We start from the raw sequence: 26,755 nt of genomic DNA, 5'->3' as shown, positions 1-26,755 counted from the left end.
TAAGATATATTGATGCAGTTATCAAGTTTGTGGCCCCTGGTTATTAGGTGGCTATATGTGGAGGTTTACAATCAGAAATTAAATTTCGAAGAATTAAATTAAAAAGATATGTATTGTTGAAATAATAATTGGACATAAAACCAGCCCGTTTGATGTTTTTATTTTTTCTTCGATAATGGCAAAATTGTAATATCTTTGTCTTCCTCCTTTTAGGATTTTCTGGATTTTTAATGCTGTCGCCTAAAAGTTCAGACATGGATTTATATGTATGGAGCTCGACCCGATTGCACCATTTTTTTTTCAGGCTAAAAAAAAAATAAAGAAGGTATAACGTGAGCGTATATTCGTTGATCAATGTAGTTATATATAGGTTTAATTAACTGCCGATTAAGTGGTGTTGGTCTAAGTAAAATCACCATTTAGATGCAGTTATATATTATATTATGATTTTAAATACAATTATATTTTTAAATTGGACACAACTTTTATCAATAGGTCATACTGCAGAATTAATAGAATAGATTTCTAACAATAGTAACAGAAGATCAAACCAAATATAATTTGGTGATATGAAAGCTGAAAGTTTTTCCAGGTGATGGTAAAATACATGGGAAGTTCCTCCAAAAAGACCGCTAATCTTGGCATCTAAAAACAATTCGGTAAGAAAAGAATGTCCGTGAATCCCATTTCAAATTGGACCGAAAAAGCTTTCCAATGAACCGTTAGTCCGACTTGGCTGACTTGATAGAAATGTTAATGTTGTCTATTTCATTGGATCAACAGTTTTGCAGTCATGTTGTCTTCTGCGGCGGCACCTGAACTGAGGTTTACTATCTGAGAATTTCGTATTACCACCAGACATCTCCATTGTTGAATCTCTATCTGCTCCATTTCCAAAAACAAACCACCAATCACCAAACAAAACACAATAAACAAAATAGATACAAATAAATTTCAGACAAAAGACCTAACATGCTAAAACCACAATGTATCTAATTCATAGTCTACTAAAGAGATTACCAAGCATTTGGCTCCAAATAAAATGATAATTCCATCATTTTTATCATTCTCTAATCTAACTTTCTGACACTTACCTATTCCTTAAAGCTATATGCCAGAGACCACAAGACCATAGACAAGCAGAGCAAAAACAGAGTCACTGACCAGAAGAAGTGTGTTTATCTTCCGTATCAAAGACAATCAATCTATACAAAGATCAGACACAAGTGTTTTTAAAGTTTGGAGCTTTTACCTCCCCAAAACAAAGGCTTAACATCTTCTTCTTCATCATCGTACTCATCACCATAACCAAACTCAACATCTCCTCTGTACCCAGGCTCACTCCCGTACCCAGATTCGTTCCCCATCGGGTCGGCGAATCCAAACCCGGAAGCCTCCTTCTCTCCTCCGTAATCTCTCCGCTCTTGCCGCGATCTCCGCGCCTCGCTCACATCGGAAGCCCAATTCGCTTCGCTAAACAGCTCACCGCTCGAGTCCGTACCGACGGCGAAGGGAAAATCAGAGCAAGTCCCGTTGTGAGCTCCGATGGAGCAGCATCTCAGAGTCCCGCTCCGATCACTGCTCCGACCAGACACCGATCTCGAATTGCGACGACGCCGTTTCCTCCTCGCTACTAAGCGGAAACTCCCCCCTTTACTGTTGTTGTTGTAATTGGAAGCTGAGACTGAGAGCTTGTTGTCTTCGTCGGCGAGAGAGAGACGGCTCATAGCTTCGATGGAGAAAGAAGTGGTGGAGCGGTCGGAGAAGCAAGGGCGTTTGGTGGATGAGATGTAAGGGCTCTGTGACTGCGGCTGCGGCGAATGTTCGGATGAGTCTAGGGTTTTGGAGCGGTGGAATGGTCGCCATGAGAGGAGCTGTAAGGTGCATGATTCGATCGAGTTTCGCGATGATGATTCGACATGTTTCTGAGACATTCTTGTTTTCTTTTGAGGATGGATCTGTGTTTTTCTTTTTATTTACAAGTTGTTGGAGTAGAATCTAAATGGGCGGATTTGGAGTGGCTCTTTTTGGGGTTTTAAGATTGATTTGTAATTGAGCATACAATAAGCCACAAAGCAAGTAACTGGGTAGAACTATTTTTTTTCTCTCTCTGTTTAGTTCAGTTTTGTTCTGGGTGTTACAGAAAAGCGAAAGGCTCTCCGGTCACATGTATGCTTTTTTCACGTGTATTTATCCATAAAGCTAACTAGCTTTTGATCCGCGCGCCCGCGCGGATGTATATTCGATGTAATTATATGTTTTCGTACATAGTTTAAAAACCATTCATGTTATTGTTTCATATGTTATTTTTTCACAAAAATGTGTCTCTTGTTTATTTAGTTTAGTGTACATTTTTAAACAATAAAGTTTTATTCTTCTTACATTGTACTTTTTTATTTTTTGCTTGGCAAACTAAATATAGAGTGTATAATATAAGAACATATGTTATTTAGGTTTAGTAGTGTAATTAAATAAAAAAACATATAATTTTGTGATTTATATCATATTTAATTTCTTTTATATAGTTTTTTTCTAGGAAAAAAATCATAGAAACTCTATAACCAATTTACAAAGTAACTCCAAAAATATATTAAAAATACATATCTGTAGTAACTATATTAAGAAATCGTAATTAAATAAATATATTTGGGCATTTTGCAACAGATATAACTGAACTATAATTTGTAACTCAAAATTTTGTGGACCTGAAACCCAAACTAAAGCCCATTAACTTTTTTTCCGAAAAAAAAAGATAGAAAAACGACAGCTTTGATTGACTTTTCAGTTTCCCGTATATCATCTGTTGGAGAAACCGATCTCTTCGTCTGCGATGTTTGTTGTTCATCTTAACTAAAATTAAACGCCTGTGATTTCTTCACAAAAAGGGAAACAGAAGATAGATCTACTGAAAATCATGGCATACGAAGGTTTGTCCTAATCTAGTAGTTATTTCGTTTCATGGTGAGTCTAGATCTTAATCTAGGCCACAGAGCTCTCACCGACGTGAGTTTAACCTCGTTTCTGCAAACTCTGTTTTCCAAATCGAAACAAAAGAAACCTAATTTTGATATTGGTTCAGGTGTCTTGTTTGAGCAAGTTCAAAATTTTGGAGAAGCTCGACCTCCGATTCAACAATCTCAATGATATCCAGGTAAAAGCAAGAGACTTTAAAACGACACCTTTACTTGAGATTTGAGAATATTAGTTGAAAGGCTTTTGAAACTTATGTTCATGTCTTATTGGTCTTATGGACTCAAGTCTTGTCTGAATTTGAAGTGGCTTTCGGCTATGGACAATAAATTTCAGAGCTTGAGTGGAATTGAAGGATTAACCGAGCTTACAGTAAGTTCAATTCATTTCTTTTTTTTTTCTTTTTTTGAACTTTGAAGAATAATTTTCTTATTTAGTAGAGTAAAGTTGCAACTCTATTGTTTCTGAATCTGGCCCATCATATTTTGAGATCTTGTGGCTAGATTTCGCAACTATGCATATGTTTATGATTCTTGCTTGCATTTTAAGTGAAGAGAATATATATAGATTCAAAGCATCTCTCGAAGTTGCAGTTTTGCTACCTTTTGTCTCTCATGATTGAACATCACTTTGTATCTATTCTGCAGTCCTGATGAAAGCTTTTTTCACTGGCGTTATTTTTTCCATGTTTGTGGGTTCCGCAACAGTACAGAGGTTTTTTTGGAAGCTGCACTAAAGGGATACGGAGTAAAGGTCTTTAGTGAAGAAGCCAAGCCTTTCAGACAATTTCTGGAGCACAAGCACCTGCGATATGGATTACAACAGCACGATGCAGTCACAGAGAAGCGTGTCTTCTATCTGCTTCACTAACAACACTGCTACTTCTCCAAGTAGTAGTAGCAACCCCAATGAGTTTGTGAATAACAGTAAGTTTAGTTGTTTTTTTAACTTGGTTGAATGAACTTCGCTGGTAGTCTCTTATAACACCAAGTTTTTTTTTCAATGTGTTGAAGGAGAGGCATGCTAAAGAAGAGAGATGATCATCAACTGTAACACGGGAAGGACAGTGAAGGCACAAGATGTTTGTTGAAGAGTATCAAGTAACAGAAATCAAGATGGAAAAGAAGACAACAGCCATGTACACAGCCACGGTAAGTAATCAGTTCTCTATTGTAACTAAACACTAAGATGAATGTTAATAGGACTGTCTAGAATATTAGAGAACCCCGGTTTAAGTTTAGGTGTTTTTTGACTTGCTTGAGTGTACTTCGCTGGTAGTTTTATATAACACCAAGTTTATTTCGATCTAGTTTTAGATGAAAAAGTATAATGCAAATAATATCTCGAAGTCAAAAAACTCTGTTCTTATAGGAAAGAATTTTTGGGAAAAAGAAAAACTGTTGTTTGCATACGTAATAAAAAACTTTGTGACACAGCAACCATTCTTCCACCGTAGAGAACCTATGACTGTGTGAAATCTGCAAAGAACATAAATAATATCAAAAACCCATCAAAACCATAAAAAATATAACATAAAACACATCCAAACATAAACTGTGTGAGACATCAAAACTATAAGATAAACATACCTTAAAGATTGTCAAAAACTTCTTTGAAAACTACATTCCTAGTTTTTTTCTAAGGTTTGCCATAACCATAAGCAAACCTTAAAAGTTGTAACTGATCAGATAAAAGCCTACAAAATTTAGAATCCATAAGCATCAACTAATGTAAACAATCTATACTTAAAAAAATCAAAGACGCTCACCTTTCCCTACCAAAAAAGAACCGAGGTAATATTAGTTTAACAACATGTTAAAACAAAACAAACGTATAGATTAATATTTTTACCCACTCGTCTGCTAAGACCGTCTCATAGGTATCTCCAAAAGTTGTAGTCTGCCTCCAGGAATGTAGACACTTACTTTGAACTCGCTCGTTATTCTTGAAAGGCCTGAGTTTTGTGAGAGGATGAAAAGTAGAGACTGTCGACATTTTTTGGGTGAATTTCGTAGAATGATATTGAGTTGGCCATATTGAGATAAAGTTATATATAGCTTGTTATATTAGGGTTGAAACAATCACGAATTAATAGGGAAGATTTTGTTCGTTGTGAATTTTTAGTATTTAATGTCGAATATATTCTAAGATTTTATTCCAAGAATGATCTGTTTGTTAGTTGTTAATCGAAAAAATGTTAGAAATATTAGATTTTTTACGTGATTTGCAAGCAATGGGAACAAATAAGGAATCTTATGGTCGTTGATTGATATCGAATATATATAGATTGCTTAAATATAGGAATATATGATGGAAGTAATTATTTTGAGGTTAATAATAAAGTAACGTGATTTGGAAGAATAGAAATCAAAAAAGATTCTTTGGTTGTTTGTTGATCTCGTATTTGCTTAAATGTAGGAATAGATATAGTAAGGTAATTTTTTATTTTTGGAAAATTATAAATGCGTAGAAATGATTTTGAATTCAGTTGGTTTAGTAATGGTTTAACTCTGCATATGATAATAATATTGATACAAACTACGATCTTATTTTATGACATTATATAATATCTATATAATGATATAAACTATGATCTTATCTGTTTTCGAGACATTATTTGTATTCTTAATGATTTTGAATTCTGTATTGATTATAATGGCTTTTGATAATTCGATGTTTTGGTTTTCTTCAGGTTATGAAGGTATTGAAATATTGATAGAAAGGCCCACTGCCCCTAAACCGTAAGTTTCTGTACACAAAAACGTTTTACTAAATGGATAGAAATAAATGAAGGAAGCTGGTTGAATGTGGTTAAGGACAGATTTAGTAATGGTTCTAATTTCGGTTAAGGTAAAGAAATACAATCGTGAATCTCGGCAATAATATTGGGAGTTGTAAGGCCCATACACGTTTGCAAGCCCAAACAGAATTAAAGGCAACGAATTTTGAGTGTGTTTGGCTCCAGGTTTAGCATAGTGGCATTATGTTGTCATATTTGTGCAATTCTTAGGGCTAATTTTTTTTTGTACTTCAGCCTTAATAGTTTAGATTTTCTGGTGTTTTTTATACTACTAGAAAAGCGATGATCAAAGGACTCTTCGTTGTTGATAATTTATAAAATGCGCTCTCTGACCACGCCACTATAGAGTACAGCTTTGTATATATATTTGTCAGATTCTTATCACATGCTTTTTTTTTTCACTAAGAATCCATTCCATTCATTATCAACTTTGAAGTAAGAACCATACAACAAAGGTTAAACACCCAAAAAACATCAAGAAAGATAGGATCTATCACAATTAAGGGCAACACCAAAAAGAAACATAAAATCTTCAAAACTTAGCTAAAAAGACCATCCAGCCAAGAAGGAAAACTAGTGGCCACATAAGATTGAGATAGGTCTCCTAAGACCACTCTTTGAGCAATACGAAAAGTTCCAAAAATCATCTTCCTGTCAACCTTTTCCAATTTCCATTCAAGAATATACTGGAGAGAAGATAGGACAGACTTTGACATCCATCTATAAGAAGGCCAAGCTGGTGGCCTAATCACGGCTCCAATGAGCTTGTTCGATTCTCCCGCAAACACGATCTTTGAAAATCCCAGGTTTCTCATGCTTTCAATTGCCAACACCCATACTTGCAAATGAACTTTTTTCAAGGAAGGAATATAACAAAGGATCATCTACTGTGTAGAATTACCACACCTTTTTCATCTCTCACCAGCCAGGCTGCTCCGTATCTGCGGTTCTGTTTATCCCAGTCAACACCTATGTCGCATTTTTTCCATAGGGGGGAGGCGGAAGCCAGACCATCTTCGTACAGGCTTGATTGACGTCGGGAATCCTCTCACTGGTACTTTCCACGATTTGGGCTTGAGACCACTCATCCATGTCGTGAAAAGCTTTGTTTACCACATCTACCGCCTCAAACTCCTATCCTTCAAAGATCAGGCCATTCCTATTTTTCCAAATTTTCCACAACAACCATGGAAAACCCTTCTCAACTCCATCGGGATGTTGAAAATTTTCAGACCTTCAAGAAAGAAGTTAAAATTTTGGTAGACTGATGGATTAAAACCGTTAAGGGGCATAGGAACCCTGGATACTGCCCACACAAGTCTCGCATGAGGGCAAGTGAACAGCACATGGTTTTCAGTTTCACCATCCATCTCGCAGAATTGACATATATTATCCACTCAGATCCCTATGTTTGCAATACCATCAGATACAGTGAGAGCACTTGACAGTATTTTCCACAGAAAAATTCTGAGTTTGGAAGGGATAGGGAGATCCCATACCAGGGCCTTGAGTGGATTAAAAGAAGGTAGCGCTTCAGCTTGTCTTAAGATCTCTGAGTTTGACAATCTTGAAGCCAGCCAGTAGCCAGATTTTACTGAATAAGCTCTATTAATGTTGAATTTCCACACTTTAAAATCCTTGCATCTGGTCGCAATTTTCATCTTCAAAATCAGTTCCACATCTTGGGAGTAGAACAAATCTCTTAGTATGGCCATGTTCCAGCATTGCGTCTGCTGATCAATCAAAGATGAAACCTTCAGTTCTATATCAACAAAGATGTTTTTCATCAGCGGGCATCTCATCCTCACTCCATCATCAATCCGTGGGGTAATCCAAATTAAGATATCGTCCCCATCTCCAATCATCCACTTCAGTCCCTTGTCCAAGAGCTCTTTTCCATACATTAGTCTTCTCCATCCAAAAGAGGGCTTGGATCCTAGAGATGCTTGATCCAAATTCCCATATTTGACCATTAATGAGGATCGAGTAAGTGACTGAAGAGATACAGTACATCACCAACTCAATCCACCTATGATCAAAATCCAACGCTCTCAGTAAGGCTTCAACATACCCCCACTCAACTCTATTATAGGCCTTCGACATATCTGTTTTAACCGCTAGAAACTCTGTAGACACAGACGGATCCGTTCTCAGAGCATGGACAGCTTCATGGGCGATCAAGATGTTGTCGGAGATCAACCTATCTTCCACAAATACTGACTGGTTTGGAGCCACCAAGTCAGCTAGAAACGGTTGCAGTCTAGACACCATAATCTCGGAGATTATTTTATACAACACCGAACACATGCTAATGGGTCGGAGATCCGTCATCAGCGGAGAATGCAGATTTTTAGGGATCAGACATAGCTGGGTGTAATTCCATTGTTTTATCAGCCAAAGCGAGCCCTATCATGACGCGAGTTCCATGATTGAGCATCACGACGTCTTATAATCCTATCAGCATGCGTGTTTGATCTTCTGCCCTTCCAGCGGTTGTCGTCCCATGAGCTAGAAGAAGAGTCCCGAGCCTCCAGTCTCTGCCCTTTAATCGCATCGCCATTGTCTCTGTATTGAGATCGTGTCTTGAAACTTGAAATCGTTAGTTGCCCTCGAAGATTGGTAAGAGTACTGATCTCTAGCATGTGCATTACGGGTCAATTGTTGGCGAGAGACCTCATCATTAGGTAATTGCATTTGTGTGAAAACATCAGGGCGGGCCATCGGCTGAATACGACATTTAACATCATTCGTCGGGCAAAAACTTTTCTCATGAGATAGCATGCCACAAGTCGTACAGTGCTTAAACAGCATGGTATATTTTATTTCAATCGTCACCTTATCTCCCTTGTATTCCACCTTGCGTGAGAACTTCAGAGGTTTGCGAGAGAATGTCTATGAGCATACGACCCTTAGTTAATTTAAGTGTATCGACATGACCAAGTCGTCTTCCTATGTTCCTAAGGTTACCATCAGTCCATAGATGAAGCGGGAAGCCGACGAGCTGCACCCAAAAAGGAATGATCCATGGATAATCATCATGGACGATAGGCTCCCATCGAACCAGGACGAACATGCAAAAGTTATAGTGAAATGAACTCTGTCGAAGAACAGAGTTCAGATCATCTTCAGTCTTAAAGTTGAACAAGAACTTTCCATTTCCGATGTCATTAGCAGTTATTCTATCCGACAAGCCCCACTGAGATGGCATTGTTTGTAGAAGCTTTTCAACATTCTGCTTCTTCGGATTGAGTATCTTGCCTATTAGTGTCAAGCCGAATTCCTTGATGACAAAAGAGTCTTCGCAATCCACTAACTTGATTGGTACATCATCATCATAAATTATCCCCTTTCCCTTCATATCTGCCTGATGAGCAGATCAATACCGATCTAACGTTCCCATCCAAAGAGACGGAGAAGATCAAGAACTGACCAAAATGGATCAGAAGTGTTTGCCGATCAATGATCCAAGGATACACCAAGGAGTGTACAAACCTCAAGCAAGCGAAACAGATAGCAAAACGAAAGCGGGCCAATCTGATATTCAAGCAAAATTTATCCAAAGAGATAGCTAGCCAAACGAGAATAGACCTAGAGAGAACAGATCACCGGAGAGGAACCCGAGAATCCGTCCATAAGAGCGACAACGATGAAGCCAAGGATCAGACGTGTGTGACAAGCCACTGCGACAACATCGTTAGTACTGCAGGAGGAGGAGGCGGACAAGGAGTGTACGGTAGTCTCCCTTGTGCCTAGTAGATGGCCGGTGCCGATCGGAGAGAGCCTGATCAAAGCCGAGATCAGATGGATCTCAAAATCGCTATTGAAGTCGCAGGGGAGCGGCTAGGGTTCTTTACTTGTTGTGTGAAAAAAAATACTAGTAAAAGTTTGTTGATGATGTATAATGTTAAAATGTGTAAAATAGGGTGTTGAATCAGTTTTCCATCATAGATAGTGTAAAGTTAGGGATGTAAGAAAAAAGGTCACGTGAGGCACGTGATGATCTATGGTATTATTGACATCAGCGGGCTCGCAAATTCGAAAACCCTAGAGCCTGGCCAGTTCTCTCACAATTTGCCGGCATAATCCGAGATCTCTTTCAGGTGAACACTTTACGCCCTTTCTTTTGAAAGTTCAGGGACAAACGAATATAAGGAGCACACAGAGAATCCAAGAACACTCTTTCTTGTATATTAGAAATCACTTAAACAATCTCCTAGATCTGTTTAATCCGAATTACTCTCAGTCACACACGACTAGAGACGGACCAATTTCTAATCTCTTAACTCAGTAGATCGAGCTTCAACACCCTGAACTCGATCACCTTTGTACTTGACCAGACAAACCCTTGCTCAAGCTTTTCAATTAGCGTGCTTAACCTAGATCTGCCCTAGACCATCTAGTTAAGTAGCCCTCATCGAATATACTATATTTCCTTATATCTCGATGCAATCAAATCTTCCAAATCTTCTTTACTTGATAACCACGTTATGACACGTCATAGTTTGCATAACCAACTCTTTCCATTGTGTCACACATCGATCACATGTGTAACACAGTCTCCCTTTCTTCTTCATGATCACAGCTCTTTTCTTGAGCTTACATTCTCCCCCTTTTTATCTTAATGTGACATCCTATGCAACTTGCACACACACACACTGAAACCACCAGACAAGAGATATCTAGAAGATAATCACAAATGCACTTTCGTGATCACATCAACAAGCACAATAGCATTGATAATTCATCAAAGTCTTCAACACAAAAGCACAACATTAGTTCAAGCATTCTGAATCCTTAGTCTTACTACAACCATCTTATTTTTAATACAAGAGCCTTAATCTCACTATCATAAGGCACATCATCACACAAAAGACTTAGAAAGATATGCTTTGGCTAAGCTCTTCGGTGTCACCCGCTTGACAGAGTTATTCAGTATCTCCAGCCTCTCCGTCATCCTGATTCATGGTCGGAGGAGGAGGTTGACGAACAACATAATCTCCCCCTGCATAGATGCACATTCAGATAAAAGCAAAGGGCATTAGTTTAGTAAGCAGAAACAGAACACAAACAAGATACTCTTACTCCTCAGACGAATGTGAATTGCTTTGAGGTCAGCAATGGTACGCTCAATGTCTTCCTCCAGAGTTGCAGATCGTGTGTCTGCTCCAGTGCCATGTCCAGCTTTGATGTCTTTGACCACAAGCTTGGGAAAGCCAGTAAACTCATCGGTTGGATAGTCAATCGGAACGATCCTTTGAAAGTTGATGACTTGTTGGATCAGTGTTGGAAACATGATGCGCCGAGACTTCTTCTTCTTAGTGTTTTCAGCCATTTGCATGATCTGATCATACACCAACTTCCCAAAATTGAACCCATCTTCATTGTGATGAAGCATATACACAAACTTCAAACGAGCTTGATTCATGTTGGTGTAGTTCATAGTCGGGATCCAATTGGTGCAAACCAGCTTGTACAGCACCTGATTCGTCGGAGTGAGAAACTTTGAGCTCATATTTTCCCATCGGTTTATCTGACCATCAGTGAGGAACCCACATACTTCATCTATGCTTTCATTCAACCAGTTGGGATCATCCTCAAACCCAGGAATGCAGTAGATAGCATTGATCAAACTTGGTGAGAAATCTATCATCGACCCCCTAAGATATACAGCCACACCAACATCGCGTTTCGAAGCTTCCAAGAGATTAGCAATAAATTCTCTTACCACAGTAGGTTGATAGGCATCAACGTCAGTGAGAGTATGAAGTAGTCCTGCATTTTCCACAACACCCCTGACATGGGCAAGGTTCTCATCGGTAAGAGAGATCCGATGTTGATTGATGAACTTCCGAGTCTTGAGCCCTTGGAATCGCTCAGTAGCCGCCATAGAGAAGAATCGGGGAGTAAGAGGCGTCTTGTGTGGTTGCATTAGCTCGGGGTACAGATCGAACTTGGTCCGATACATGAGGTGATTTTCAAGATATCGGTCCTCCTTAGCTCGATTCGCCAAGACCTCAGCTTCACCCATAGGGTTCTCATTACCATCATTGGAGTCTGTCTCCGCGAGCGACTCGTTCTCCGGCTCAACAAGCTCCGGTGAGACATCGCGAGTTAAGACGCCGACGGACTCGCTTCCGCGTAGGTGGAGGGGACTGCGCCTGCGATGAGAGAGGCTGAGACGAGTTTCCAGCACCCGATGAGCCTCGATTCAGGCGAGAGCTTCTCCTTGGAGCTTGCATGGCGTCGATGATACCAAGAGAGAGAGAGAGAGAAGATTTTGTCGGCTAAAGAGAGAAGCTTTTGTCCTTAATGTCCACTTCTTTCTTTTGATTTAATAAACCTTAAGACACTCATAAAGCCCATTAGTAATTAACATGACTTAGGCTCTAGGCCCAAACACAAGGGAATCAAAACTCATCAAGACCAAGACCAAGAGATATGTAACAAATAAGAGATGTAACCAAGTGATTAGACACTACCTACCACCATGTGAGAGCTTGAGAGAGAGAACCGGGATTCAAGATCAAAGCATCAAAGTAACCTTTATATACATGTAACCATTTAAGGCATTCTCATGATGCCTTTTTGTCCAGAGGAAAGACACAGAAGACACCACACCAACACAAGTAACTACCACATAAAACTTTTAATGAAATCAATGAGTCAACCCAAGTTTGTAGCTTTTTCTCAGCCGAGTAGCTGTCACACACGAGATTCACTTTCACTAATCATCCTTCCTCAAGTTCATACCCACACTCATTAGTAATGTCTGGAAACACATGGTAGGTATCTTGTGCTTGTCTCTTCTACTCTACAAGTAACATTGAACAATTTTACCTCAAGAGTACAATCTACAATTCCGTGCAAGGAGATGGTATCCGAGTCTAAACACAAAGTGGGATAACACCCTGTTCCAGATCGGACCTTCTCTTAAGAATTGAGATCTTCTCTGCCTAGTCAAGACAGTGATCGCAGTCAGACTCAAAATGTGGCAGCATCCAGTTCCAACTCGAGTATCTATCATTCTAGGCCTTTTTTCTTAACTTTTTGTTACTGAGTGACTCAGACTTTCTTTTGCTTAACACAAATTCTTCTCCTTACTCATACACTCAACCCCTCATGTGTTTCCTCGTTCAATCCAGACAGTGATCAATCCTCAGAACTAAAATGTGACAGCATCTTGATCCGAGATGAGTGCCTTTCTTCAGTGAACCTAAGAGCATAAGTGGTAAACTTGTGGGGGATGACTCGCAAAAGTGAACTTGTTGACTCAAGGTTTTGATGGTGCTGTAGTAGAATAACTTAGTCAGTGCGATGTACAAGCAGTGGTTCTCCTCTTCTGACAGGACTTATTCAGAGATTAACAATTCCCAAGGCTTTACGAAGCCCTAGGAAGGTATTGTAGTCCAACGGTTTGGACATGCTTGGTAACGAGCACAAATACCCACACTCAGACAGAGATCAGGTCGGCTTGCTGTGAGATACAAGAGACTCCCGATCATTGCTCTGTAGAGTTTCTCATCAACTGGCTTGCCATCATCATCACGGGACAGTTTGGTAGTGGTGCTCATGGGTGTGTTTGCAACTTTGCTAGTTTGCATTCCGAATCTCTTGATAAGATTTTTGGCATACGTGCTCTGAGATACAGTGATTCCATCCGCAAGCTGCTTGATTTGTAGTCCAAGAAATAACTGAGCTCCCCAACCATGCTCATCTCGAATTCTTTTATCATGGTCCGAACAAAGTCATCCACCATTTCTTTTGACGTGCTCCCAAAGATGATGTCGTCCACATACACTTGGATAATGATAACATCCTTTCCATTTTCTCCTATGAATAGAGTCTTATCAACTCCTCCTCTCTGAAACCCAGCCTTGATGAGAAAGTCGGTCAGTCTTTCATACCAAGCTCGTGGAGCATGTTTAAGTCCATAGAGAGCTTTCTTGAGTTTGTAGACATACTCAGGAAAGTGTGGATCTTCAAAACCTTTAGGTTGTGTCACATAGACTTCTTCTTGTAGAACAACATTCAGAAACGCACTCTTGACATCAATCCGATAGAGTTTGATTCTGAATCCGCAAGCCATTCCAAAGAGTAACCTGATTGATTCGAGACGTGCTACAGGAGCAAATGTTTCATCGAAATCCACTCCTTCAATCTGAGTGTAACCTTGACCAACCAGTCTTGACTTGTTCCGAATGACATTCCCTTCTTCATCTATCTTGTTCTTGTGGATCCACTTTGTTCTAATGACTTTGACTCCTTCAGGTCTAGGAACTAGTGTCCACACATCTAACCGTTCAAACTGTTCCAGCTCCTGATGCATTGAGTCAGTCCAGTATTCATCATCCAAAGCTTCCTGGAGATTCTTTGGTTCTATCTGAGAGACATAACACTCCACATTATTCAGCTTAGCCATGAACGATGCCAACTTAACCATCTCCTTGAAATTAATCTGTTTCTTTCGGGTAACCCTTTCATCAAACAGACCTCCAATGACATCAGCTGAGGAATGATTCTTATGAACTTTTACTTGATCCAGATCAACTCGTACACCATCAGATTCCTCCTCTTCTTCGGACTCCTCCTTGATCATTGCTTCCGGAGCAGAACTACTTGGTGTAGCATAGTCAACAGTTTGTGTGACTCTTGTCTGGTAAAATCCCACACTGTCATCAAAGACCACATTGACTTTGTCTCCAATGAATTTGGTACGCTGGTTAAAGACACGATATGCGGAGCTGTTAGTAGAATAGCCCAGAAACATCCCTACATCACTTTTGGCGTCAAACTTTCCCAAGTGGTCTTTATCATTCAGGATACAGCATAAGCATCCAAACACGTGCATGTGACTAAGATTGGGAGTCTTACCCTTCATTATCTCATAAGGTGCAGTCTTAGTCTTAGGCTTAACATACACCTGATTTATCACATAACATGCAGTGCTGACAGCTTCGGCCCAAAAACCAGGTGGAACATTGTTTCCACACAACATTGCTCTTGCCATCTCTTGTAATGTACGATTCTTCCTTTCAACCAATCCATTCGGCTGTGGTGTTCTGGGTGCTGCATATTGATGTCAGATCCCTTGGCTCTGACAGAAGCTATCAAACAGCTCATTCTGAAATTCTCCACCATGATCACTCTTGATTTCCATAATCCCACCTTTCTGTTTCAGTTGTAACGCAAGAATCCTGAAACTCTCGATGGCATCAGACTTGTTTCGTAAGAAAGCAACCCAGGTGTATCTTGAGAAGTCATCTACCATGACAAGTATATATTTCTTCCCTGCTATGCTCTCTGGAGTGATCGGACCCATAAGATCCATGTGCACAAGTTCCAACAATTGCTTAGATCTAATCTCAGGAATTCGCTTGTGTTGCACCTTGACTTGTTGTTGGGGTCAAAACGGTTATCTCGAAATCAACGGCTAAGTATTTGTCATACGAAAAACCCTCCGAAAAAACGAACACGAACACCCGTAAACCGAAGGAACCGAGCAGCCGACCCCGGCCTTGGCCGTAGCCGCCGGGCGGCTAGCCCCCGTGCTGGCCGTGGCCGCCGGCGGCTAGCGCCCGTGCTGGCCGTGGCCGCCGGGCGGCTAGCCCCGTGCTGGCCGTGGCCGCCGGCGGCTAGCTCCGTGCTGGTCGTGGCCGCCGGCGGCTAGCGCCCGTGGCCGCCGGGCAGCTAGCCCCGTGCTGGCCGTAGCCGCCGGCGGCTAGCGCCCGTGCTGGCCGTGGCCGCCGGGCGGCTAGCCCCGTGCTGGCTCGGGTCTTCGGACAACAATCTCCGGTACACAAGTCCCAGGCCCCAGCCGTCAGAAGTCTGTACTTCGAGTCTTTCCCAAGTCCTTGCAGGACGAATCATTGAGGTTCTGCGTACGAAACTCCGGTTCTTACTCCAAACTAAGACCGTCGGAAACACTTCGGAAACTCATAAGATATCAACGGGAATGAATATCTTAAATTCTTCGTACGAAACAGCGATGGTTATCTTAAGACACCACTCATCTCAACTCTACGAACGAATGAAGAACTTCCAAAGAAATCGTAGAAAACAACGGAAGTCCTAGAGACGGCCCGAAAGGGACCAAACGCGATCGGACAGTCCGTTTACGATTATCTGAGATAAATACGACGATTTACGTTTATCTTTACGTAACAAGATAAATGCTAAATTTCCGGAAGGATAAATGTCAAGTTTCCCGAAGATAAATGTCAAGTTTCCCGATAAACATGGAGGCCGACGAAAATGGAAAAAAGCCCGCCTTGCGGCCCAGAAGGAGAATAGACCGTCATAAGAAGGAGTATATAAATGAGCCTTGGGAGAGGAAGAATGGGGCAGAGGAGAAAAAATCCAAGAGAAGAAAATTGAGAGACTTAGAGAGCAGATCCGAGATTTTAGACTGAGGAAACTTAGAACTTAGGTGGTTAGACTAGCAACCTCTCGTTCTACCTTCATCTTGTCCGCAGACTTCTGTTCCTTCGGAAGAATCTAACAATCCTTTTACTCAGAGTTCCGCACATAGAGACCCTAGGCGTTATTCTCGACACGCCCGTTTCTATGACAAACGCTCGTACTAGACGAACTCCGCCAGGCAGTTCGATCTCTTGTTCAAATCTTTCTAACTAAACTACGTCCGACTTGATCCTCGAAAGGGGTACGTAGGCAGCCTTCCTTAAGGTCCAGTCTCAAATCTTGATAAAACATTTCCGCGTTTATTGATCACTTGTCGTTGGTTGTCGCAGAGAATCCGGACCTTCAGGGAAAGTTAAGTTTACTTAGCTTTCCTCCGATTTACTTAACAAAAATCGACAGTGCGAATTTCGGTTCCCACAGTTTGGCGCTAGAAGGAGGGGGGGTCGGATTCTCTTACTCAAAAACCTACGATTGGTAACAACAGCATGGCCACATCACCTATCCGCAACATCGTGTCATTCGGGGACAGAGCAACGGCTGGTCAAGCCAAACCTCACGACGAACTCCTCGTTATCAGACTAACGATCTAGGACATCGACGTAGCAAGAATATTGGTCGACACCGGATGCTCGACAAATATTATATATAAAAACACTCTCGAGAGGATGGGAATCGACCTAAGCGCTATCACGGACGATCCCAATCTGATAATCGGACTCTCAGGAAACATCACAATGACCCTCGGCTCAGTCGATCTCTCGATCAGAGCCGGGAGCGTCACGAAGATGGTGGAATTTTTGGTAGTCGACGGTCCAGCAGCATATAACGCGATCGTCGGGACTCCGTGGTTAAACTCCATGCGAGCAATCCCCTCGACTGTCCATCTGTGCCTCAAATTTCCAACCCTCCTCGGAGTTGAAACAATTCAAGGAGATCGTAAAGCGCCGCAAGTCTGCTTGGCCGCTGGGTTAAAACGAAAAAACTCTGAGCCCGAAACTAACCCAAAAAAGCAAGCAACCCACGAACCAGCATCCCAGGACCCTCCAGAAATCTTCTGGCAATCGCAAAGAGCTGAAGCCCTAGAAGGGAAACGTGAGCCCACTTGCGAACCTGTAATTTTGGTCTGCCTCGACGAGACTAACCCAGAGCGGTGCGTGGAGATTGGAGCCAATCTCCGCGATCCGTTAAAAGCAGAACTCATCGCATGTCTCAAGAAGAACCTTAACACGTTCGCTTGGGCTGCGGAAGATATGCCGGGAATCGACATCAACATAACATGTCACGAACTCAACATCGATCCAACTCATAAACCCGTAAAACAAAAGAGGCGAAAGCTAGGCCCCGAACGGGCAACTGCGGTTAATGAGGAAGTCGAAAGACTCCTCAAAGTTGGATCAATAACAGAAGGAGATATCCCGACTGGCTCGCCAATCCCGTCGTCGTCAAGAAAAAGAACGGGAAATGGCGAGTGTGCGTCGACTTTACTGATCTCAACAAAGCATGCCCGAAGGATTGTTTTCCGCTTCCGCACATCGACCGTCTGGTCGAGGCAACCGCAGGAAACAAACTCCTATCGTTCATGGACGCGTTCTCCGGTTACAATCAAATCATGATGAATCCCGAAGACCGCGAGAAGACAGCATTCATTACCGACCGAGGGACCTATTGCTACAAAGTAATGCCTTTCGGTCTTAAGAACGCCGGCGCCACGTATCAGCGGCTCGTCAATCGGATGTTTGCCGAGCAACTCGAAAAAACCATGGAGGTGTATATCGACGATATGTTGGTAAACTCTCTTGACGAACGCGACCACGTAGTCCACCTAGAGGAATGCTTTGAGAGATTGAACCAGCACAACATGAAACTCAATCCAGCAAAATGCAGATTCGCTGTGGCGTCGGGAGAATTTCTCGGGTACCTCGTAACATTCCGCGGAATAGAGGCCAATCCGAAACAAATCAACGCACTGATAGAAATGGCCTCCCCGAGAACCAAGCGGGAAGTCCAAAGGCTGACCGGACGAGTCGCGGCCTTAAACCGATTCATCTCGCGCTCCACGGATAAGTGTCTCCCATTCTACGAAACCTTGAAGGGGAACAAAAAGTTCGAGTGGTCAGAAGATTGCGAGAAAGCTTTCCAACAGCTGAAACAGTATCTGGCCACCCCTCCTATCCTCGCAAAACCCGTAGTCGGAGAGCCCTTGTTCCTCTACATCGCAGTATCCGCATCAGCAGTCAGTGGCGTCCTGATTCAAGAAGAATTCGGAGAACAGAAACCGGTCTTCTACATTAGTAAAACATTACTAGATGCCGAAACTCGGTATCCGCTAATGGAAAAATTGGCACTCGCTGTCATAACTTCGGCGAGAAAGCTTAGACCGTATTTCCAATCTCATACCATCGTGGTACTTACCACTTTTCCGTTACGGACGATTCTACACAGTCCAAGCCAGTCTGGTAGACTCGCGAAGTGGGCGATTGAACTAAGCGAGTACGATATCGAATATCGTCCAAAAACCTGCACGAAATCGCAGGTACTCGCGGACTTCTTGGTAGAATTACCCGCGACGGACTTAACTAACGAGGATCCTGGTTCAACATGGGATCTCCATGTCGATGGATCCTCGACCAAGCAAGGATCCGGAATCGGGGTCCGACTCACTTCGCCGACAGGAGAAATCCTCGAGCAATCATTCCGCTTGGATTTTCATGCATCAAACAACGAAGCAGAATATGAGGCGCTAATTGCGGGCCTACGACTGGCCCATGGGCTGAAGATTCGAAATATTCACGCTTACTGCGACTCTCAGTTAGTCGCAAACCAATTCAGCGGAGAATACGAAGCAAGGGATGAAAGGATGAACGCATATTTGAAGGTCGTCCAAGACTTGGCCCACGACTTTCAGCAATTTGCGCTAACCAGGATTTCCCGCTCGGAAAACGTCCAAGCTGACGCTTTAGCCGCTCTCGCCTCAAGCTCGGATCCAGGGCTTAAAAGAATAATTCCCGTCGAATTCATAGAGCATCCGAGCATCGGACCGCCGGTAATCGCCAACCTGATCAGAACACAGATCGAAGGCGCGGAAGAAAACGAAGACCAACCGGAAGACGACGCAGACCAAACAGACTATGGCTGCGACACTCCCTGGCTAGAACCTATCAAAACCTACATCGTAGATGGTACCCTACCCGCGGAGAAATGGGCAGCCCGGAAAATAAAAATTCAGGCAGCGCGATACGTAACCGTGGAAGGCGAAATCTACAAATGGCGATTCTCCGGACCTCTCATGACTTGCGCGGAAGGAGAAAAGGCGAGAAAAATCATGGAAGAGGTTCATTCCGGATCGTGCGGAAACCACTCCGGCGGAAGGTCTCTCGCAACAAAAATAAAACGCCACGGATTCTACTGGCCAACTATGGTAAAGGATTGCGAGAAGTTCGCTCGGAAATGCGAGAAGTGTCAGCGGCACGCTCCGACAATTCATCAGCCCGCCGAAATCCTCTCTTCTATCTCATCTCCGTACCCTTTCATGCGATGGTCGATGGACATCGTCGGACCGCTACACAAATCAAAACAAAAACGTTTCCTGCTGGTCCTCACAGATTTCTTTTCGAAATGGGTGGAAGCAGAATCCTACGCAAGTATCAAAGACGTGCAAGTCGAGAACTTCGTCTGGAAAAACATCATAACCAGACACGGTGTCCCATACGAAATCGTAACGGACAACGGGTCTCAGTTTATTTCCACACGATTCGAGGCATTCTGCGAAAAATGGAAAATACGACTTAACAAGTCTACTCCCAGATACCCGCAGTGCAACGGACAGGCTGAAACCATAAACAAAACCGTCCTAGACGGATTGAAAAAACGCTTGGAAGCCAAAAAAGGACGATGGGCAGAAGAACTCGAAGGGGTCCTTTGGTCTCATCGAACCACTCCAAGACGAGCAACGGGGGAAACTCCGTTCGCTCTCGTTTACGGAGCAGAATGCATGATTCCGGCGGAGGTAGAATTCCCCGGCGTACGGGGGAGATTTCTTCCCGAACGGGAAGACCTGAACAATGCCATGCTGCTGGATAATCTTGACCTCATCAACGAGCGTCGCGACCAAGCCCTCATCCGGATTCAAAATTACCAGCAGGCCGCCGCAAAATACTACAACGCGAACGTACGTCATCGAAGATTCAAAGAGGGTGATCTGGTCTTGCGAAAAGTCTTCCAAAACACTGCCGAACGAAACGCAGGAAAACTGGGGGCAAACTGGGAAGGACCATACAAAATCATAAAAGTCGTCCGACCAGGTTCGTATCAAATCGCAAACATGCAAGACGTAAAAATCCCGAGAACTTGGAATGCGATGCATCTCAAGAAATACTACCACTAGAACGTAAACGTGGACAACAGAACTACGAGATGGCTTGATCCTCGAAAGAGGTACGTAGGCAACTCGCCAACCGGTGGGTTCAGCTATCCCCCCGATTTAAAAAGGGGGGAGTGGGGTGCGTACACTCGCACGCTCCCACAATTTTCGAAAAACTGAACTTTCGAAAACTTTCCACAATCAATTCGCCTAACGGCCTTAACAATGGATCCAGTATCCACCAAACAAACCATAAAACTATCGCCCGGAAATATTCCGCGATTTCTAAAAGCCCATAGTCCTTTATGGCATAAGAAAAACAAACTTCAAAGCACTGCGAGACGTCGCTTCGTGCCCGAACATCCGTTTTTCGATTAAAACCTTCATACGCCTTCTAAACGGCATCATATCGTTGTTGCTGATCACAACAAACGAACTCTAACGTCCTAAACAGACAAGCCACCTAAGGGTAGGCTCTTTTACATCCGACAAGGATCCCATAGCGCGCTATACAAAAAATCCAAATTTGGTTCAGCACTTCGTAAAGGAAGTAGCTCGATTCGTGCCCATACAAATCATATAAGCCGATACCACTTCGCGGATTTTAAAACGGTACGAATCAGGTTAAAATCACAAACAGGCAAAACGAAAGCCGATTTGTCATCGCACAGCCTCAGTCTGAGAGTAAACCTAGGTCTTGCCCTAAACCCAGCCTTGCTGGTATCTTAAACATCTCATAGGCAAAGCGTCAACGACGCGAGATCCCAAAACTTGTCTCTTCACTCAAGTTTATACGTTTCCACGAATTTTCGCGTAAATCGTAAACCGCAGGAAAATCTCGTTTGTACAAACTACGGATACGGTGATCGTCAGGGAGGCAGGAATGAGACGACAACTCACACCCTGCCCCTCTAACTTCGACAAACAGAAGTTCTAAACGCAAAATATTTTATAAACGCATACCGCAAGTTCAATACAACGCCCTAAAAAGGGCAGGGATTCAAAGCCACCAACGGACAGTCCCGAAATCATACATAATGGCCAACCAACGGTCGAAATACAATCAAAATAAAAATCCACTCAGGGATTGATCAACCTAGGCGTCCTCCGGAACACCGCCCTCATCCTCCGACTCACCCGAAGCAGGAACAGCCTCGCCATCGCCCTCGCCGACCTCCTCACCGCCTTTGTCCGCAACGATTCCAGCATCCTGGACCTCTGGAATTTCCGAACTCGGGACCAGGGTACCCGAGGATGACGGGCCGGCAAGCTCCGCCGCAGTGCAAGTTCCCATCTCCTCGAAGCGCTGAATCCGCCTCTTAAGACGTCAAACTTCCGAGGACTTGCTCTTCTTCTCCTCCTTCGCCTTGAGCAGCGAGCTCACAGTCTTTCCCAGATCACGCTCGAGATCGCTGATCCTAGCTTTGAGCGTCGACGTCTGGGCAGCATGAGTGCTCTCAATCGATTGAAGCACAGCCTCGGTGCGCTTCAAAGTTTCCCGCGACGAATCCAGCTCCTTGGACAAACGTGTAACCTCCAGTCCGCAATCACCAAGCATCCCGTCGATCAACGACACAAACTGATCACACGAGAGAAGGTGAGAATCAAGGAGACAACAAAAGAAAGGGGGTTTCACGAAATACCTTGGAGCGATGTTGCGATAGTTTCGCCGAAACCTCGCCTTCCTCACTCTTAGTACACCTTTTCCTCTTCGCTGATCCGGCAGCCCCAGCTCTTGAACGTCCCCTCGATGGTGGAACAGCGTTGGACGCGGGAAGTCCCAAGACGATCTCCCTCTTCTTTTCTGGAGGAGGAGGCATGACTTCCACCGCATCCTCCGAAACCACTATCGGCGCGAAAGGGGAGCCCTCCGGGCGAGCCTGGACATCGGGTGCTTGCTCCGGAACGACAATTTCTCCAGCAGGCAAAGGGACATCGGGTCCAGAGGCTGGAATTGTGGAGATCGGGACTGGAGTAACGTCGGGTCCAAGAACCAGAACCGTGGGATCCGGAGGTAAAGTGACATCGGATCCGAGAGTCGGAGCCACAGAAGTCGGAACAGAAGTAGCACTAGGACCTGCCACGCTAGACTCCATCTCAGCACGGCGTCGTTCCATCTTGTCCTGAAAAGAACTGAACCCCTCGACGAATGTCTGCGTAAGGGCAGGAGCATCCTGCGCCGGCGAGGCTTGGTTAGCTTCACTCATTTCGACATCAGAATCTTTCTTTTCATTTAGAGAGGAGAGTGAGTGAAAAATGAGAGGGGGATGGGGTGCTACTTATAAGAAATCAAAGGTGGTAGAGTTTTTCGGAATAAAATATTCTTAGCCGAAAATTTCGATTTTCAAATCTTCCGCACACAAAATCGCTCCCGCATCTTGCATGCTGGGGGCTAACTGTTGGGGTCAAAAACGGTTATCTCGAAATCAACGGCTAAGTCTATTTGTCATACGAAAAACCCTCCGAAAAACGAACAAGAACACCCGTAAACCGAAGGAACCGAGCAGCCGACCCCGGCCTTGGCCGTAGCCGCCGGGCGGCTAGCCCCCGTGCTGGCCGTGGCCGGCGGCGGCTAGCGCCCGTGCTGGCCGTGGCCGCCGGGCGGCTAGCCCCGCGCTGGCCATGGCCTCCGGCGGCTAGCGCCCGTGCTGGCCGTGGCCGCCGGGCGGCTAGCCCCGTGCTGGTCGTAGCCGGCGGCGGCTAGCGCCCGTGCTGGCCGTGGCCGCTGGGCGGCTAGCCCCGTGCTGGCTCGGGTCTTCGGACAACAATCTCCGGTACACAAGTCCCAGGCCCCGGCCGTCAGAAGTCTGTACTTCGAGTCTTTCCCAAGTCCTTGCAGGACGAATCATTGAGGTTCTGCGTACGAAACTCCGGTTCTTACTCCAAACTAAGACCGTCGGAAACACTTCGGAAACTCGTAAGATATCAACGGGAAGAAAGATCTTAAATTCTTCGTACGAAACAGCGATGGTTATCTTATGACACCACTCATCTCAACTCTACGAACGAATGAAGAACTTCCGAAGAAATCGTAGAAAACAACGGAAGTCCTAGAGACGGCCCGAAAGGGACCAAACGCGATCAGACAGTCCGTTTACGATTATCTAAGATAAATACGACGATTTACGTTTATCTTTACGTAACAAGATAAATGCTAAATTTCCAGAAGGATAAATGTCAAGTTTCCCGAAAATAAATGTTAAGTTTCCCGATAAACATGGAGGCCGACGAAAATGGAAAAAAGCCCGCCTTGCGGCCCAGAAGGAGAATAGACCGTCATAAGAAGGAGTATATAAAGGAGCCTTGGGAGAGGAAGAATGGGACAGAGGAGAAAAAATCCAAGAGAAAAAAATTGAGAGACTTAGAGAGCAGATCCGAGATTTTAGACTGAGGGAACTTAGAACTTAGGTGGTTAGACTAGCAAGGCATGACCTAGGACGTCTGGCCGCCTCTCGTTCTACCTTCATCTTGTCCGCAGACTTCTGTTCCTTCGGAAGAATCTAACAATCCTTTTACTCAGAGTTCCGCACATAGAAATCCTAGGCGTTATTCTCGACACGCCCGTTTCTATGACAAACGCTCGTACTAGACGAACTCCGCCAGGCAGTTCGATCTCTTGTTCAAATCTTTCTAACTGAACTACGTCCGACTTGATCCTCGAAAGGGGTACGTAGGCAGCCTTCCTTAAGGTCCAGTCTCAAATCTTGATAAAACTTTTCCGCGTTTATTTGATCACTTGTCGTTGGTTGTCGCAGAGAATCCGGACCTTCAGGGAAAGTTAAGTTTACTTAGCTTTCCTCCGATTTACTTAACAAAAATCGACAGTGCGAATTTCGGTTCCCACACTTGTTTTCCTTGACAGCATGCTCCACATACAGTACTAGTATGAGATTCTAAGTCAGGAACTCCTCTCACTACTTCTGCATTAACCAGTCGAGTTAGTCCATTGATGTTCATGTGACCCAGCTTTTTATGCCATATATCAAGCTTCGAAGTGGTTGCTGAGCAGCACACGTTTGTGGGCTTCCACATATAGTAGTTGTTTCCAGAACGAATTCCACATAGCACGATGTTCCCTTGTGGATCAACAGCACGGCATTCTTTGCTATTAAAGATCACTTCTAGCCCTTCATCGCATAGTTGACTAACACTGATCAGGTTTGCCTTAAGACCATCAACATAGTAAACATTGATGAGGCGGGGTAGATCCGGTCTATCAGTTACTCCAACTCCTCGTATCTTTCCTTGTCCTCCATCACCAAAAGTCACTTTGCCTCCTTTAATGGGTTGGAGTTTCTCAAGATGTTCATAGCTTCCTGTCATGTGTTTTGAACATCCACTGTCAAAGTACCACGGAGAATCGCTTTGAGAACTCCCATCAGCACTAGTGTATGCGACATGACTAACCAAGTTGAACTTCTCTGATATGCTTGTGAAGTTGCACGCTAGATTCAACTCTGGTTCCTTGTGTGACTCAGGGGATTCCTTGTGTGACACTTTGAGGACACGATCTTTATAGGTTGGATATAGATCTCTTTTGGCAATCCAGACATGTCCATACATGGTGGGTTCCATGAAACAAAGATTTAACCTCCAGACTCGCTCGTATTGGTGCCTGCGAAAATAACAAAAAATGACATGATGACCGCGTTTTCCACAAGACAACCATTCCCACGACGTCTTGCTCGAGGATTAGACGCAGATTTCCCAGAGTTCTGAAGAGCAGGCTGAGCTTGAAGAGGACGAGGTTCATCTACCTTTTCCTTCGTGGATGCTTTTTTACGAATAACACTTGACGTCCTTCTTGATCAGACTTGAAGGTAGATCCCTGAAACCCGAGACCTCGGCTTGTGCTAGGACATTCTCCCAAGGTGAGCAGATGATCTAGGGACTTGGTGCCGGTTGATAACATTTTTATCTTCTTTAGATTTTCAGCCAACTGGTTCTCCAACAGCTTGCTCTTATCCTTTTCTTGGAAGAACATCTCGCTCAACTGATTGAATTTAGCCTCAAATTCCTTATGAGAACGTTCCTGCTCTGCCATTGCTCGTTTTAGTGCAAGAACTTCTTGATCAGACTCCTTTAAGATTGAAGGAGCAGTTGGTTGTGTTATCGGTTTCTCAAGTTCAAGAATGTTTACTTGTGCTTTTAGCATTGCCCTATCCTTCAACAGCTGAAGGTTCTCATGGATGAGTTCGGTAAACTGGCACTACAACAAATATGTCTTTTCATAGCATACAGATAACGCTATTAAATGGTATTAATAGCGGTTTTACAAATGCTATGAAATAAGACGCTATAATAGAGTACCTATATACGATAGCGTTTTAGGAAGCCGCTATCATAGAGTGGCCTTCCATAGCACTACATCTATACTGTGGTACAGTTATTTATGACACATATTTTGTGCTATAGGAAATTGTAGAAGAGCTGTTCTTTATTGCTGTATTAAACTTACTAGTAGCAATAAATTCGTGTTATATTAAATTTTTTAATAACTTTTTATGATTGCTATATATATATTTAAAATAGCTATTTTCTGTTGTCATCAATTACTTTGTATTAGCACTTCATCGGTGCTATTCGATGATGAGTTGTAGCAGTATTATTGAGTTATATATATATGAATATTAGCTTCTATTATGTGCTACCAAGTTAGTGTATCATGACTTATTTTATATGCTATGTCGTGAAATTCTATTAACTTTTTGAACTAGAATAAATTTTTCAATAGAAATGTGATTTCTCCATAATGTGATTTCTCCAAGTCTCAAAATATGATTTCTCCATAATAGAAAAACAATATCATAATTAAGTTAGAAACAAAGAACATAAGTCTAATTTGCAACAAGCATCATATGTTCATTAGTAATCTAAAGCAAGGAAAGTTGAAAACCATAGAGTTATTATTCCACCTCAAACGATGATAACTTTGTCTTCAGGCCATGCTATAGTGGTACCAATAGCATCTTCCATACACTCAATTGCAGACGTAGGCCTCCAAACGATGGCATCATTCACCTTGACTACATCAACCCACACACGAACTGCATTATTTCCCAACGGAACAAAATGCACTAACTGTTCTGGGTTGTTTGAAGACCAGCGTCCTTCTGCAACAACTACTTTCTGACCGGTAATGTCCAGTAGTTTGCACTTCTGACCCTCTTTCACAACCTGTATATGAGAACGATGTCTAATAGCAT

The 26,755-nt window shown here is 43.2% G+C and overlaps 3 protein-coding genes, 1 long non-coding RNA gene and 1 pseudogene across 4 annotated transcripts; 1 reads left to right on the top strand and 4 right to left on the bottom strand.

Moving 5' to 3' along the window:
- Nucleotides 1-459: 459 nt before the first annotated feature.
- On the bottom strand, nt 460-2,172 carry LOC108829744 (uncharacterized). The gene is made up of 2 exons (XM_018603340.2): nt 1,253-2,172; nt 460-882 (listed from the first exon to the last, which is right to left on the bottom strand). Exons 1-2 carry the CDS (start codon nt 1,932-1,934, stop codon nt 764-766), a joined length of 801 nt encoding a protein of 266 aa, XP_018458842.1. The 5' UTR covers nt 1,935-2,172; the 3' UTR covers nt 460-763.
- Nucleotides 2,173-2,818: 646 nt separating this feature from the next.
- LOC108836502 (serine/arginine-rich-splicing factor SR34-like) overlaps nt 2,819-26,755 on the top strand; it is a 35,907-nt pseudogene continuing 11,970 nt past the window's right edge.
- On the bottom strand, nt 4,312-4,977 carry LOC108829739 (uncharacterized). The gene is made up of 2 exons (XR_008941215.1): nt 4,560-4,977; nt 4,312-4,448 (listed from the first exon to the last, which is right to left on the bottom strand). It is a non-coding gene; the product is annotated as an uncharacterized LOC108829739 (long non-coding RNA).
- LOC108829743 (uncharacterized) lies at nt 7,586-8,041 on the bottom strand. Its single transcript, XM_018603339.1, has one exon. It carries the CDS (start codon nt 8,039-8,041, stop codon nt 7,586-7,588), a length of 456 nt encoding a protein of 151 aa, XP_018458841.1.
- On the bottom strand, nt 8,607-9,128 carry LOC108829741 (uncharacterized). The gene has a single exon (XM_018603338.1). The coding sequence runs from the start codon at nt 9,126-9,128 to the stop codon at nt 8,607-8,609; it is 522 nt and encodes a 173-aa protein (XP_018458840.1).

This window comes from Raphanus sativus, chromosome 2 (genome assembly GCF_000801105.2).
Source record: "Raphanus sativus cultivar WK10039 chromosome 2, ASM80110v3, whole genome shotgun sequence".
Classification (NCBI taxonomy): domain Eukaryota; kingdom Viridiplantae; phylum Streptophyta; class Magnoliopsida; order Brassicales; family Brassicaceae; genus Raphanus; species Raphanus sativus.
Note: the sequence above shows the minus strand (reverse complement) of the source record. Positions and strands in the feature narration are given on the sequence as shown.